The 13,665-nt window shown below is 42.5% G+C and overlaps 2 protein-coding genes across 3 annotated transcripts; one reads left to right on the top strand and one right to left on the bottom strand.

Moving 5' to 3' along the window:
• The first annotated feature begins 3,319 nt into the window (after nt 1–3,319).
• Nucleotides 3,320–4,662, top strand: crhb (corticotropin releasing hormone b). Its single transcript, XM_084033626.1, has 2 exons — nt 3,320–3,500; nt 3,861–4,662. The coding sequence occupies exon 2, from the start codon at nt 3,881–3,883 to the stop codon at nt 4,379–4,381; it is 501 nt and encodes a 166-aa protein (XP_083889752.1). The 5' UTR covers nt 3,320–3,500; nt 3,861–3,880; the 3' UTR covers nt 4,382–4,662.
• A 1,228-nt stretch (nt 4,663–5,890) lies between these two features.
• trim55b (tripartite motif containing 55b) lies at nt 5,891–9,973 on the bottom strand. 2 transcript variants are annotated; one of them, XM_084033520.1, is made up of 8 exons: nt 9,685–9,973; nt 8,948–9,117; nt 8,523–8,697; nt 7,293–7,388; nt 6,805–7,038; nt 6,702–6,724; nt 6,452–6,576; nt 5,891–6,362 (listed from the first exon to the last, which is right to left on the bottom strand). In XM_084033520.1, exons 1-8 carry the CDS (start codon nt 9,811–9,813, stop codon nt 6,190–6,192), a joined length of 1,125 nt encoding a protein of 374 aa, XP_083889646.1. In that variant the 5' UTR covers nt 9,814–9,973; the 3' UTR covers nt 5,891–6,189. The 2 variants fall into 2 exon arrangements, with proteins under 2 accessions (XP_083889646.1, XP_083889645.1); XM_084033519.1 differs by having other exon boundaries at nt 8,523–8,700.
• Nucleotides 9,974–13,665: the final 3,692 nt, after the last annotated feature.

Here is a 13,665-nt window from a genome sequence, read left to right on the forward strand (position 1 = left end):
GTCACTTTGCTCTCAGCTGATCAAACCTCATGGCTGCATCAAGAAATGACAAGAAGAAGAAGAAGAAAAATAGTTCTGCAGTATTTTGACAGAGTTGTAAATGATTCATACCTCCCGCCATGAGATTACACAAAAGAAGACGGTATCAGCGTTATAGTTTTCGGCCCCTAAGAGCCAATTCTGGTGAAAGTGTGCTCTCAAAGAGCGAAAAGGGGAAAAAACTGGGTTACAATTTTGGTAGAATGGGTTTGCCCCAGTTCTTTCTTGAGACGGCAATTTCTGTCACATTATGAAGCAGCCGAACCGACGCAGTCTAATAGCAGACTTCTGCTGCCTCATGCAATTAAGCGAAACATGGTTCGTCACATGAAACCTCACTTAATGATGTGAAATGACCCAGAACATTTTATTTCCCTGAAAACCTTCAATATGTACTGAAATATAAGGATGAACCAATGAGAATGGACTCATTACAATATCAAAAACTATAAACCTTTACATTTAATTTGGACAAAGTGAGATTTACTTCCTATGCCAGTACTCAATAAGATATCAGATATTCATTTTACATAAGAGAATAAATTAAAATAACATCAATATTAATAATAACGGCAACTGGCACACCAAACGTGTGTTTTTAAGCCTTTTTTTGGGTAACCTTTGCTGAAAACAGCAGCTCTTCTAGGAAATGATTGAAGGTTTTGTAAAACATGTTGTGAACTGTTTTTTTAATCATTTATTTATGCCTCCGCGGGAAAAAATACAGGGTAGAGACATCAGGAAGAAAAGATGGAATAACACATTGGTTTTGTGTTTTTTTTTCCCACTGGATTTATTGAATATAAGGATGAAAAAAACCCCATCTCCATCACTTGAATGTGTTTGGTTTATTATTATGCAGTGGCTGGTTAGATAAGCAAATATCCTCTATTCAAACGAATGACAAGCTTTTTTTAAAATGACTAATCAGGATGTTTAGACTCCTAATTGATAAATTTGCAGGTTGTGATTGTGAACAAACAGAAAAGGGTAATTTAACGTTTCCTCGGGCGACCTGTGTGAGGAGAGCCGGCATCCGATATGTGATCAAGCATTAAGGGGAAGCTCTGCGTTAACACCTCCACGCTACACATGCAAGATTCATATCGACAGACTGACCCTCGGGGCTTTTTCTTTTTCTTCTTTTTTGCTGCATTATGGACAGCTTTGCTTCACACGTCACACACGGTCAGGTCGCATGCAAACCATAGGAAAGAAGCCCGGGAAAGCCAGCTGTCTCGCATATTTAATTTTTCAAAAGCTTCAGATTGTTTCGTTTTATCGTTTTTTAATGTTTTGTTAGAGAAATGCAAACATTTTTTTAAAAAAGGAGTTGCACCGAAGAAAAGCCAGAGGGGTTGCTGGTCAGCTTTTTGCCTTAAACTGTCAAAGTGAACGTTATGATACACTTTTATATTGGATTGAATGAAAGCTTTAGTTTTGTGGTCAACCGTAAAAAAACCCCCAGAAATGTCATTTCTGTAAAAACTGTTCCATCTCCTGTTTCTTAAGATGAAAAGGCCAAGCTCCCACTTCTATCAGACGTGTTTTTATAACGGCTTATATCAGCGGACTATAAACCAGAAGGACACCTGAGCTACACTTGTGAGGGTGAGGTGGCGGTCTGGGCCCTGCAGCTCTCACCCGTGACCTTGTTTATTACAATGAGTTTGTCAAAGTCGAGCAGAAACACCGGAAGTATTAGAGGAGGGGGGGCAGCTCAACTCGCTGGGGGAAAGCTGTCCAATTATTTAGGGAAGGGACACATCGTCGAGAAGCTCTTGTCCCTCCTCGTAGATCGCAATTAGAAAGGCAAATGATCAATTAAAGGAATCCGTTGCCATGGAGAGTCTGTTTGTCTGACACGGTTCCTGTGAAATTCTCAGAAGTGTTCGGTACGGAGATTCACTTTCACTCCACGAGTCTACCTGCAGAAAGAGGTCAAACGCCCCCAAAAAAAGGTGTTTAGTGACATTCCAATTCCCCCAGAGGGAATGATTAAAGTTGTATCTACTCGTCCTAATTGAGGAAACAAAAGGGATAATGGTTTTAAGCCGTCCTTTCCGGGGGAGGATTTCTTCTCAGTGATTCCGTGCGAGCGGGCGGACAGTGATTGGAAAATGAGGTGACATGAGTTGACCACGAGCAGTCACTCTCTCATCTGGCGGTGTTTTCTATTTGTGTCAGCCAACATGTGTTTCTCATGATGGGAGCTGACACCTCCCCCCCACCCCCACCTCCTCCCCCCCACCTCCTCACCCTCGGGAGAAGCGAGAAAGAGTGGCAAAGTGGAGAGGCTTCGGGGGAGGAAACGATTTTCACGCCGGCTGCATATTACACTCTGATCACCTAATATGTCTGGAGATATGGGAATTTTTTAAAAGATAGCAGACACACAAAAAATCCACCTGGTACTTAATGACTACATTTGACAAAATCTCTCCTCTCTCTCTTAAATTGCCTGATTTTCTTTTCTCCCCCGTGAGTGAACAGTATGTGCTTGGTTACTTTGACCTCTGCATACACCGTGTCTGGGAGTTGGTTTTCTCCCCGGGCTGAATGTCTGACTGAAATGCATTTTACTGTTAGGGATTAATGGGGAAGGGGGGGGTCTTAGCACATTGGGAAAGGTCACGGAGTTTAACTTTTTGAAAGGTTTCCACGTACGAGTAATTAAATTGCATTGCAGTCGCAGCTCCACTTTTCATCATCGCACTGTTTAGGATTCTAATGGCTGATGTGGGATTGGGCTCTCCATCTTAAAAAGCGTGGCTTGCTTTGGCGGAGGGGCCCCTCTCTGAGGCCCCTAGTGGCAGAGGTAGTGACGTACGTCGGGTCAGCTGGGAACCTGCAGTTAGTCTGACTTTGTTTCTGCACGTTGCACCACACAGCTGATCCCAGAGCAGATCCACACCACAATGCATTCCCAATATGTTGCGTTTCTTACTGTATTTTGTCATTTTTTTTGTCATGCAAAGTGCATTTAAATCAGATGCTGGAGTCTGAGCTGTGATTATGAAACAGGGGTGGAAAAAAAAGACACTTATCTTGACTTTAACTTTGAAGTTTTTCCTCCTCTTCGAGTCTCAGATCCTCCAATTATTCCCAAACCCAGTAATTTGAAGTGAAAATGCCAGCAGGTGTGGCACCTACAGGCCGATTCTGACAGCACAGAGGTTGGACGCTGGTGCACGCGCACACGCACGCTCACTTATGACTCATCTCATCTGAACCAAAGCACTTTGTCGGAGGCGTCCATTCACGTTACACCCATGCGAGAACGCGCGCAGACTCCATCTCGACACTTGGGAGTGCGGCTTGGCTATATAAGTCTCCAGTCAGCATCTACTCCTTTAAGTAACTATATACTTTGTTTCTTCAAAGAAGTCAAGGAGGGCGGGCATCTCGCCAACTACCTGGCAACCTACAAGGCTGTACTGGACCTCCTCTAGAGATTGAAGGTATGAGAAGCTTCAGTTTTTCTGCATTTTCAGATTTTTCCGAGCAGCACTTTAACTCACCATCTGTATTTTTCAAACTTGATTTTCTAGGTAACAATTATCCATTACTGAGCCTCTCTTTACGCGTAAATATTCAACATTAAGGACCAATTCAACAATATTATTTCATAAAATCACTGCAGATAAATGTGCATCACGAAATCTATACACAATAAATAATCTGCAACACTAGGGTTAGGGTTATGCATGGTTACCACAAAGATGCATGTTTTTACGCGCGTAAATTCCTCATTACGCAGCACATTTCTGCAAAAATCCCAAATGAAAAAAATAACTCAAGCATTTGCATTTTCTCCCCAGATTCCTGTTGATATCCTGACATGAAGCTCAATTTACTTGGCACCACCGTGATTCTGCTAGTTGCCTTCTTACCGCGCTACGAATGTCGGGCTGTTGAGAGCCCTGGCGGTGCCCTGCGCGTCCCAGCTCCCCAAACCCAGAACTCCCAGCAGCAGTCTGGTCCCATCCTGGAGCGGCTCGGAGAGGAGTATTTCATCCGACTGGGCAACGGGGACTCTAACTCTTTCCCATCGTCGCCCATGCGTCCCGGCGGATCACCTGCCGTCTACAACAGAGCGTCGCAACTCCAGCTGACGCGGCGTCTTTTACAAGGTAAAGTTGGGAACATCTGGGCGCTCCTGAGCGGCTTCGGAGACCGCGGGGACGAGTCGATGGAGAGGGGGAAGAGGTCCGAGGACCCGCCGATATCCCTGGACCTGACCTTCCACCTGCTGCGGGAGATGATGGAGATGTCCCGGGCGGAACAGCTGGCTCAGCAGGCGCAGAATAACAGAAGAATGATGGAGCTCTTCGGGAAATGAAGACCTCCCTCCAGTCCAAAGATCTCCCTCCTCCCTTTCTTTTTCTGCATTTTTACCATCAGCACCAAACATGCTCTGTACAATATAGTGCTGCTTTATCATTATGATTTAGCTTGAAACCTCCAACTATGGAGCGTGAAACGGGCTCGACTTATAATGATCCTCGCCATTTTAATGTTTGTGTCAAGTATGTAGAATCACACGTTCTTCTAATTTGAGATGAAATACTAGTGAAATACTGCATTGACAAAAAAAAAAAAGGCATTTTGTTTTAGATTATATACCCCCCCTGTATTTATGATATTTATGTTTGTTAATAAACTTATGTGCAACCATGTTCTGTTGTGCAAGAGAACATCTTATATCTATATTTTTTAATAAAAAATTAAAAGCAATGCTTACACTTCTCTGTGGATATCCTTACATATAATAATGATTACCAGATACTTTGATGACTAATTTGATTAATGTCATTAATCTTGACATATTTGGGATCTGACATAATAATAGAAGTTTGCACAAATGGCCAATTTTTGAGTCCAACACAAATATTGATGAATTTCTGAATATAAAAAGCGTATGTGGTGTAACCGTGGCGTGGGTTAGTGCGCGGCTCCTCTCTGGCACACACAATGGAGCTGCAACAACAAGAAAAAATTGACCGAAATGTGTTTGTTGCTTTGAGAGCGCCTGCAGTCACGCAGGTGAAGAACATTCATACGGCATCCTTTCTCCTAAACCCCTTAATCCTCAAGAAGCAATTCTCATTAAGCCAAGCAAAAGGCACAAACAAAGATAGTATTTGTGTGTGTGTGTGTTGTGCTGATCCTTGACCCACAGTGTATCTAAACAAGAGCTGTGGGTGTGAGTCATCCTATTCTGTTTGGCCCACTTAGCAACTTGGGGGCTTAGAGCTGCATTGAGCCCGTTTGTAAAGGATCCAACTGGCTGAGAGGCGGCGTGCGGTAATTGGATGGGACTCAGCGGCGGACTACCTCAATGGCGGAGTCGCGGCGAGGCGGGGCGGCTGATAGATAACCGGAGGTTTGAGGCACGCTGCAGGCTGATAGGTACAGTAGGTGGTAAGACGGGAATGCTATCACAACAAGCGATAAACGCTGGTTTCTAGATGGATTTCCTTTGCTATAAATGAATAAAAGCAGTGTGAAGACGAGATGAAGGGAAGGAGGAAGAGATAAATATGTCTTTACACACACACACACACACACACACACACACACACACACACACACACACACACACACACACACACACACACACACACACAGGGGCGTTACATAAAAGATGTGTTCCTGCAGGTGTTTGTACAGTTTTAATGATACATAATAAATAAGATTATTATATAATACATTGAACAATGGTAAAATGTGATGTTTTTATTCCGTATAGGAACGATTCACCTGCGTCACACGATAAGGACACATAATATAGTGTATGAAATACTGAAATGTCGCAGTGATGTGTGGTTATTTTTAGTTCTGATTATCGGTCATAAAAAAGTGCACAACCGCTCGTCGTGCTCGCTAATGATGTAGTTTAAGCAAAAAGGTCAGCTACATAAAAAAATGTATGAATTCTGGAAGCTTTTCACTCAGAATGTCAAAAAAAAAAAAGAAGAAATTAAGGGAACAAAATGTGTATTTAACCCCACAAAAAAAATCACAATAAAATAGAAGAAAGGGGAATTTAAACGTCTGTCTCTTCCTTTAAATCTGTCTGGGGGGGGGGGGGGGGGGGGGGGTATCATTAACTGACCTGAGGTAATCTAGGAGCAACAAAACGTACGCCTAGGTGGAGGCGGGGCTCTTGGCTGCGCTGGGGGCGGAGTTACTCTGCGTCGGGGCAGACGGTTGGACGGCGGCGGCTGTGACGGCTCCGCCTCCCGAAACAGTCTGAGCTCCGTCTACGTCCTCGCTGCCCGCTTCCCCGTCCTCGTCCTCTTCGTCATCCTCTTCGTCATCTGTAGAAAATAAATAAATACAATTTAAAAAGTCAGACCACGGCGGTACAGTTTGGAAACGGTTGCCGTCGGCGACTGTGTGCCTCCACCTTGGAGGAAGTCGAGGCTGCGCAGGGCCTTTCCTTCCCTGGTGAAGTCGACGGTGTAGTGATCCATATTCTCATAGCCGCGCTCCACTTTGTCCAGGTGGGCTGTACTGGATGCTTCCGCGAGCCTGACAGCAAAAAAAACGTGGAAATTTATGAACGGGGGAAGAAAATCCCCCTAATAACTGTTAATCAATCTGTGATGTCATCATTAATCTATTGTCAGTGTGATTATTGATGCATAAACACTCACTTTTGGAGGAGAGGCTTTGTATTCTGAAAGAGACAAAAAAAAATACATAAATATTGATCATTGTGGCCAATAGTTGGAGCCACCTTTGCGTTTGACCTCTGACCTGTAGAAATAAAGCCATCTCCGGCTCCTCCATGATCTGGATGCCCAGCTCCACCATCTTGCAGCTCTCCTCCAGGTGGTCTCCGTACTTCCTGGTCAGACCCCGGATGTAGTTGACCTTCTCCTCCTGCTCGACCGTCACCTTCTGACCCATCTCCCTCTTCTTGGTCTCCAGGAGGGAGTACAGCTGGTCGAACTTCTCACACACCAGCGTCTTCTGCCTCCGCCCGTTCTCCTGCATGAGGGAGGGGAGAGACAGAGAGGGGTTAATATTAATCAATTACATCAATTTACACTGTTCATTATAAATTCACCAGAGGCTGAGTGGAGCTAAGTGCAAGTTGAAGAAAACGTGGAAAAAGACCTTTTTATCCCCCCCCTCTCTGTCTAAACCTCACAGACGGATACAAGCAGAGTGGCGAGGTCACATGACGTGCGTCCGTGCAGGTGCATCAGCGTCGTCTGTGAGTGAGCAGCTGAGACACTGACCTCTATGGCACGACAGCCCTCCTCCAGCTGACTGATGATGCCCTGCATCCTGTCGTTGTTCCCCACCATCATGGCGATGCCGTCGCTCAGCTCCGTCTGGGGGGGGGGCAAGGACACGGCAGAGTAAATACCAGGGTCCCAAATATGGGAGTACAAATACTGTACTTGAGTAGAATTTTCAGGTATTTATACATTACGTGAGCAGTTGTTTTTATGATGACTTTTTAATTTTACAGTCTTACATTTTAAAACACATTTTTGTACTTTCTTCACCTCACATTTTCAACAGGCTTGTTACTTTTGGGAATTATCCAATATTTATTTTGTTATTAATATGATGTGAGATTCAGTAAGTTTTGCAAAAAAAAAAAACAGCCAGTAGAAATATCCTTCGTACTTTCTACTTTGAGTACATTTCAGAGGCTGTACTTTTTTAAGTTGAATCTGTACTTCTACTTAACGTAAATAAGCAGAATCAGTACTTCTGCTTTTTCCAAAGTATCTGTACTTCTACTTGAGTAATGAAGTAGAATAATTACTCTACTTTTACCAGAGTATCTGTACTTCTACTTGAGTAAAGAAGTAGAATCAGTACTTCTACTTTTACCAGAGTATCTGTACTTCTACTTGAGTAAAGAAGTAGAATCATTACTTCTACTTTACCAGAGTATCTGTACTTCTACTTGAGTAAAGAAGTAGAATCATTACTTCTACTTTTACCAGAGTATCTGTACTTCTACTTGAGTAAAGAAGTAGAATCATTACTTCTACTTTACCAGAGTATCTGTACTTCTACTTGAGTAAAGAAGTAGAATCATTACTTCTACTTTTACCAGAGTATCTGTACTTCTACTTGAGTAAAGAAGTTGAATCAGTACTTCTACTTTTACCAGAGTATCTGTACTTCTACTTGAGTAAAGAAGTAGAATCATTACTTCTACTTTTACCAGAGTATCTGTACTTCTACTTGAGTAAAGAAGTAGAATCATTACTTCTACTTTTACCAGAGTATCTGTACTTCTACTTGAGTAAAGAAGTTGAATCAGTACTTCTACTTTTACCAGAGTATCTGTACTTCTTTCTGAGTCTTTCTGAACACAAGTTATGTACTTCTACTTATAGAGTAAAGAACATCAGTGTTTTTGACACCTCTGGTTATAATATAAATGTACTTTTACTCTACATTTAAGTACTTAATACTCTCATGATTTACAGTATTTCCGGCCTCACCTTCTTGGTCTGGTAGATGCTGGTGATCGGCGCCACCTCGCAGTCTTTGTGCGCTCCGAACACCTTACACATGGAGCACGTGGGCACAGAGTGGGTCACGCAGAAGATGTTGATCTTCTCTTCTTCGTGGACGTCGCACATGGGCGTCTCCTCCTTCCTCTCCGGCGCCGGCTTGCTGCTGCTGAAGGGTGAAAAGAAAACAGGCCGTACATTTCAGCGCATACTGATGTGACGGGCGACGGCGGTTTGATAATGTCACAGGTGAACGTCTCAGTCACGTATTGACGATCCATCAGTCTCCTCCGTGGACTCAGCTCTGTATTCAATACAGTGATACACTGATTGTGTTACACTGTGTGGTGTACAGGTGTGAGTACAGGTGTGTAGCGTTGTTCTTTGCACATCTGTACGTCTGCTCTGCTCACCTGCTGGACTCCGACTTGAACATGTCGATGATGTTCTCCACCAGCAGGTTCCTCTGCAGGCCGTAGACGCCGTGCCGGTCCAGAACCACCTCATGTCTGCAGGATGGGCACCGGAAGCGGCCGCCGGAGGTCAGCGAGCCTCCTCTCGTCGGGAGGTACGGGTTTGAAGCCTGCAAACGATAACAGGTCAAACCGCACATTTAGATTTAACTGGATGAATCCATCTCTTTTGCAAAAACAACAACAATCCACAATTGCATTGTTTCACACGGCAATTATGAAATGTGAATTTAATTAATTAGACATAATACAGAAGTAAAACCCTTAAACTGCCCTGTTATTCCTCTCAAACTGGTCCACAGGTGTTTCAATGAAGGGACTCGCACTAAACAACAAGTTAATCTCTAATTTCTTATGCTGGCAATGATTCATAATATCAAAAGTGTTTGTAAACACGGCCTTGTATCTCCAGTTGTGACTCTCCAATTACATAAGCATGTTATAAACATACCTCTTTGATACATAAAGAAATGTAGGGCACACATGTATCTGATATGATTTTCCTTGAATACAAAGTGCAATATTTACATGACACAATGTACGTCATACAAATGTGAAAAATACAAAATAATAAATAGGGAGGGACAGGAGGAAGCAAACCTTATGTCATATATATAGCTACTTTAATGCTTAACACTATACTCAACCAATGAGTGGCATTTTGTTTACTTTCTTACCTGGAAAACGTCATTGGCACATTTCCTGCAGAGGTTGTGCTGGCAGGGCAGGATCACCACAGGCTTGGTAAACATTTCCAGGCATATGGGACAAATCAGCTGTTTCTCCAGGTTATCCATGCTATTCATTTTTTTTTTTTGATAATCGATATCAGCGAGGCTTAAAACACTACCAAAATCTTAATTAGATAAGACTATGTTAGAAAAATAAAAAGTAGAAGTCCGTGTGTGAAAGTAATCCGCAGTAGGCCCGAGTCCTGGCTAAGGAGAGGGGCCTGCTGCTCTCGGCCTGAGGGTGGGGGGGTATGCGGGCTTCCTATCTAGCTGGTGTCACTTCTGTTTTTAGCAACGATTGCTGGTCACGTCAAAGGTTGCCATTTTTACCCTGCCCATATTTGAAACTGAGGAGGGAGGGAGCAGCAGCACGGAACAGCTGCTTTCCCAACATGCATCCTACACTGTTATTAGAGGTGTCTGGGCATTTAATCACGTGTAGAAATCCGACTGGTCATCGGTCATATTTTAATTTCAGATGTTACAATCATGAACACATAGTTAACCGCTAACTTAGCTAACTTCACGTACAAACAACAAGAAGAAGGTAACGGTATTTTTTATTTTATTTAACCAGCATTAAAATGTGTCGTTTGTACAAATTAGTAATTAACGTTAGCAAGTTTTTGTTCAGTAGCTAAGTTCGCTAACGCTAGCTACTATGCTAGTTATTTGCGCTAGCTAGCTAAAACTAGTTTATCACTCTTGGGATTTGTGTTGAAATTATTGTATTCGTCACCCCATCATTAAAGCTGCCAGTTGGCGTAAAGGCAAAACAAAGAAAAACAACCAGTATACACTACACATAATATTTTACATGTGTATTTACTGACAAACAGGCCAAAAAAAAAAAAAAAAGTCATTGGAGAATGCGGGCATCGATCCCGCTACCTCTCGCATGCTAAGCGAGCGCTCTACCATCTGAGCTAATTCCCCTCCGAATCCATGGCCGGGGCTTTCCCTTTGAAATAGGACACTAGAGCTCTGTCCTGCTCGCGCTGCAGTGTGGCGGCGTATTATGGTGGTTTAAGCGTCATACGGAAAGGTACTACGCTAAACTAGCATTGAGTTGACTAACCTAGCTGGCTAATTTAACGGCGACTACAGCGAACCAACGTTAGCAGCTAACTATATATTTCATGAACAATGTGGGTTTAATAGCGTTAACCGCGGAATCTCCTCCAAGCTCTTTTTGTCAGCGTCTCTACAAAATGTAAGCTGTGTTCTCCCAATTCCGCCAAAGTAAGTCCAAAGTAAGCCCAAAATTAGCCAATCACGTTTCTTCACTTGGGCTTACTTTTGACCAATCACGTTGTTCTACGGATTTCGTAGATTTCGCAGCGAGCGCTCTACCATTTGAGCTAATTCCCCTTCGAATCCATGGCGGGGGCTTTCCCTTTGAAATAGGGCTCTAGAGCTCTGTCCTGCTCGCGCTGCAGTGTGGCGGCGTACACATTATGGTGGTTTAAGCGTCATACGGAAAGATAACTACGCTAAACTAGCATTGAGTTGACTAACCTAGCTGGCTAATTTAACGTCTACAGCGAACCAACGTTAGCAGCTAACTTTATATTTCATGAACAATGTGGGTTTAATAGCGTTAACCGCGGAATCTCCTCCAAGCTCTTTTTGTCCGCGTCTCTACAAAATGTACATGTGAGAAAGTACTAAAATACAAATCCAACATAACTTTGCTGTAGATGTTATATAAAATCAAAATTAATCGTATGGAGCATGTCCCTTCGATAGCTCAGTTGGTAGAGCGGAGGACTGTAGTGGTTACATGGGAATCCTTAGGTCGCTGGTTCAAATCCGGCTCGAAGGAGATGACTTTTTCCCAATGCATCTTGTCATTATTGGTAGTGTTTACACAAGTCATTGTCGGTTAGTAGTTTGCAAGAAAAATATTTATTTATTTATTCATTTTTAATCATTTATTTTTCAGCCTTTCTACTCACCCCGGAAAACCGGAAAATATTCAGTTTTTTTCCCACCAGTCCTGAAGCAAGTGCCAAATTTGGTGAGTTTTTCAGAATGTCAAGCCCCTCTAAAAGGCAATTAATTTATGTCCCGTGCCCTAATAAAATACTCACACAGTGCTTTTCACACAGGCACGTCAGAGACAGTATGTTAACACTGAATGTGAGTGAATGTCATCCTCCAGCCCCATTAGCTATGATAAGTAAAGGCATGTGTGTTTCACCCAAGTCCTCCTTTCTGTTTATATCCCTTTTCTTGTGATCTCCACCCAGTGTTTTCTTGCTGTGGGCGCACCACTTCATTCGGTTTTTAATTAGCAGTCTTTAAAGGCTGAAGTAGTATGCTCACGTATTCATTAAAGACAAGCAAGGACTGCTCAAATGCTCACCAGTTAAGACGGCTCACTTAAGATGTTTTTGGTTATGCCTTTGTGATTGAAGTGAATTAATAATTTCCAAGCCATTACTGTCTGACTCATAATATTGCGGCATCTGTTCATAAAAGTGCATGGAAGATTGACAAATTAAGAGCGGTGTGAGGATTTCTTGGCGACGAGCCGAAGCCGCCAGTTGGGAGAGCTCGTCGCGACCCTCCTGTTACTCTGTTTTGCTCTGCGGCGGTGCACGGTGTGTGTTTTGATTATACAGTAAAAAAAAGGTGTTCTGCAGGTACCAAGGTCACACCGTACACACATGCACTCACGCACAACCACACACATGAAGGTCTACAAGCTCATAAGTAAGATACAAGTGTATATGGGACCGGAATAGGGAGCAGAGCAAAGGGTGCCATCTGTTCTCTTGAATATTTCAGTTAGGTGGAAGTCATATTGTATTCATACAGATGGCGAGCGGTTGTTGCCTGTGATTTAAAAGGTCTTTGTAAGCATTCTCGGATAATGTGTGCCTATTTATGCTCCCCTCCCTCCTCCCCGTTTGTCCTAAAATACCTACTTAAATTAAATTCTGAACCTCAAAGCATCAATTAGGATGATCAGGGATGGATGGAAGTAGTGCGACCGTACCCTAAATAACTAGAAATACTGTCACCTTGCTGCAAATTAAGTCCCATAGGGGGAAAAAAAAGGAACTGTGCAATATTAGTAGTTGCATTTAGTAAATTACTTTCTTTGGATTAACGCAAATAAATAAATTCAGGAAATTATTTTAATTTGAAGGGTAAGCAGAAAACATTAGAATGTGAAGGACAAGAGTGTAAAGAAAGTAAAGTTGTTAGTTCTAATTAGTTTATAATGACTATGGACAGCTTAGACAGCTTGCAATATTTGTAATCTTGTGATTTAAAATGTAGCAAAGTTCAAGAACACAACGAAGATTTTTTCTAATACAGTAAATGTGGTTAATTGATCCCTTAATTGTTTCTGTTGCACTCAAATCACTTAACTGGTCAAACTAAAAAAAGAATACCAGGGCTGGTTTACCGTAAATAATGTATACGTTGGCATGTTCGACTTGCAGACACGTGTGCAGGATGAATGTTTTCATGTGTTTTCCCTTTGGAATTCTTTAGACTGAGAGATTCTTCCACGTCCACGTGCAGGACTTCTGCAGATCCAGAACCAGATCCAGAGATCTTCTTGGGCCTTTTCTTACTGGTAGGACTCACCTCAACTTTATTCCAACAAATAGCAACAGACCTCTTTAGAAAGAGGAAGAGCAAAGATCCTTTTGGTTTATTTTCTTTATTCAAAAGACGACATTTAAGTTTATTGTGGTCACATTTACATCTGCAGCACATAACACATCTCATCAAGCTAGTAGATATAATCACAGTGGTAATGATACGATAAGGCAGTGTAAGTATGGTTGCAGATAGTTGATTTGCATGATGAATGAAATGTAAACCTTCCTTTTTTAAATGCCTGATTTATAATGATTCCATATGTAATCACGTGGTTATAATAAAAAGAGATGAAATCAAACAAGC

This window comes from Eutrigla gurnardus (genome assembly GCF_963514095.1).
Source record: "Eutrigla gurnardus genome assembly, chromosome: 18".
NCBI classification, from domain to species: domain Eukaryota; kingdom Metazoa; phylum Chordata; class Actinopteri; order Perciformes; family Triglidae; genus Eutrigla; species Eutrigla gurnardus.

Excerpts from the sequence above, each read along its gene's own strand:
- crhb (XM_084033626.1), top strand. The coding sequence starts at position 3,881 with ATGAAGCTCAATTTACTTGGCACCACCGTGATTCTGCTAGTTGCCTTC.
- trim55b (XM_084033519.1), bottom strand. The coding sequence starts at position 9,813 with ATGAATAGCATGGATAACCTGGAGAAACAGCTGATTTGTCCCATATGC. Across the intron at positions 7,039-7,292 it reads AGGGCTGTCGTGCCATAGAG|GAGAACGGGCGGAGGCAGAA; the intron begins GTCAGTGTCTCA and ends TCCCTCATGCAG. Across the intron at positions 6,363-6,451 it reads CAGCCTCGACTTCCTCCAAG|ATGACGAAGAGGATGACGAA; the intron begins GTGGAGGCACAC and ends TATTTTCTACAG.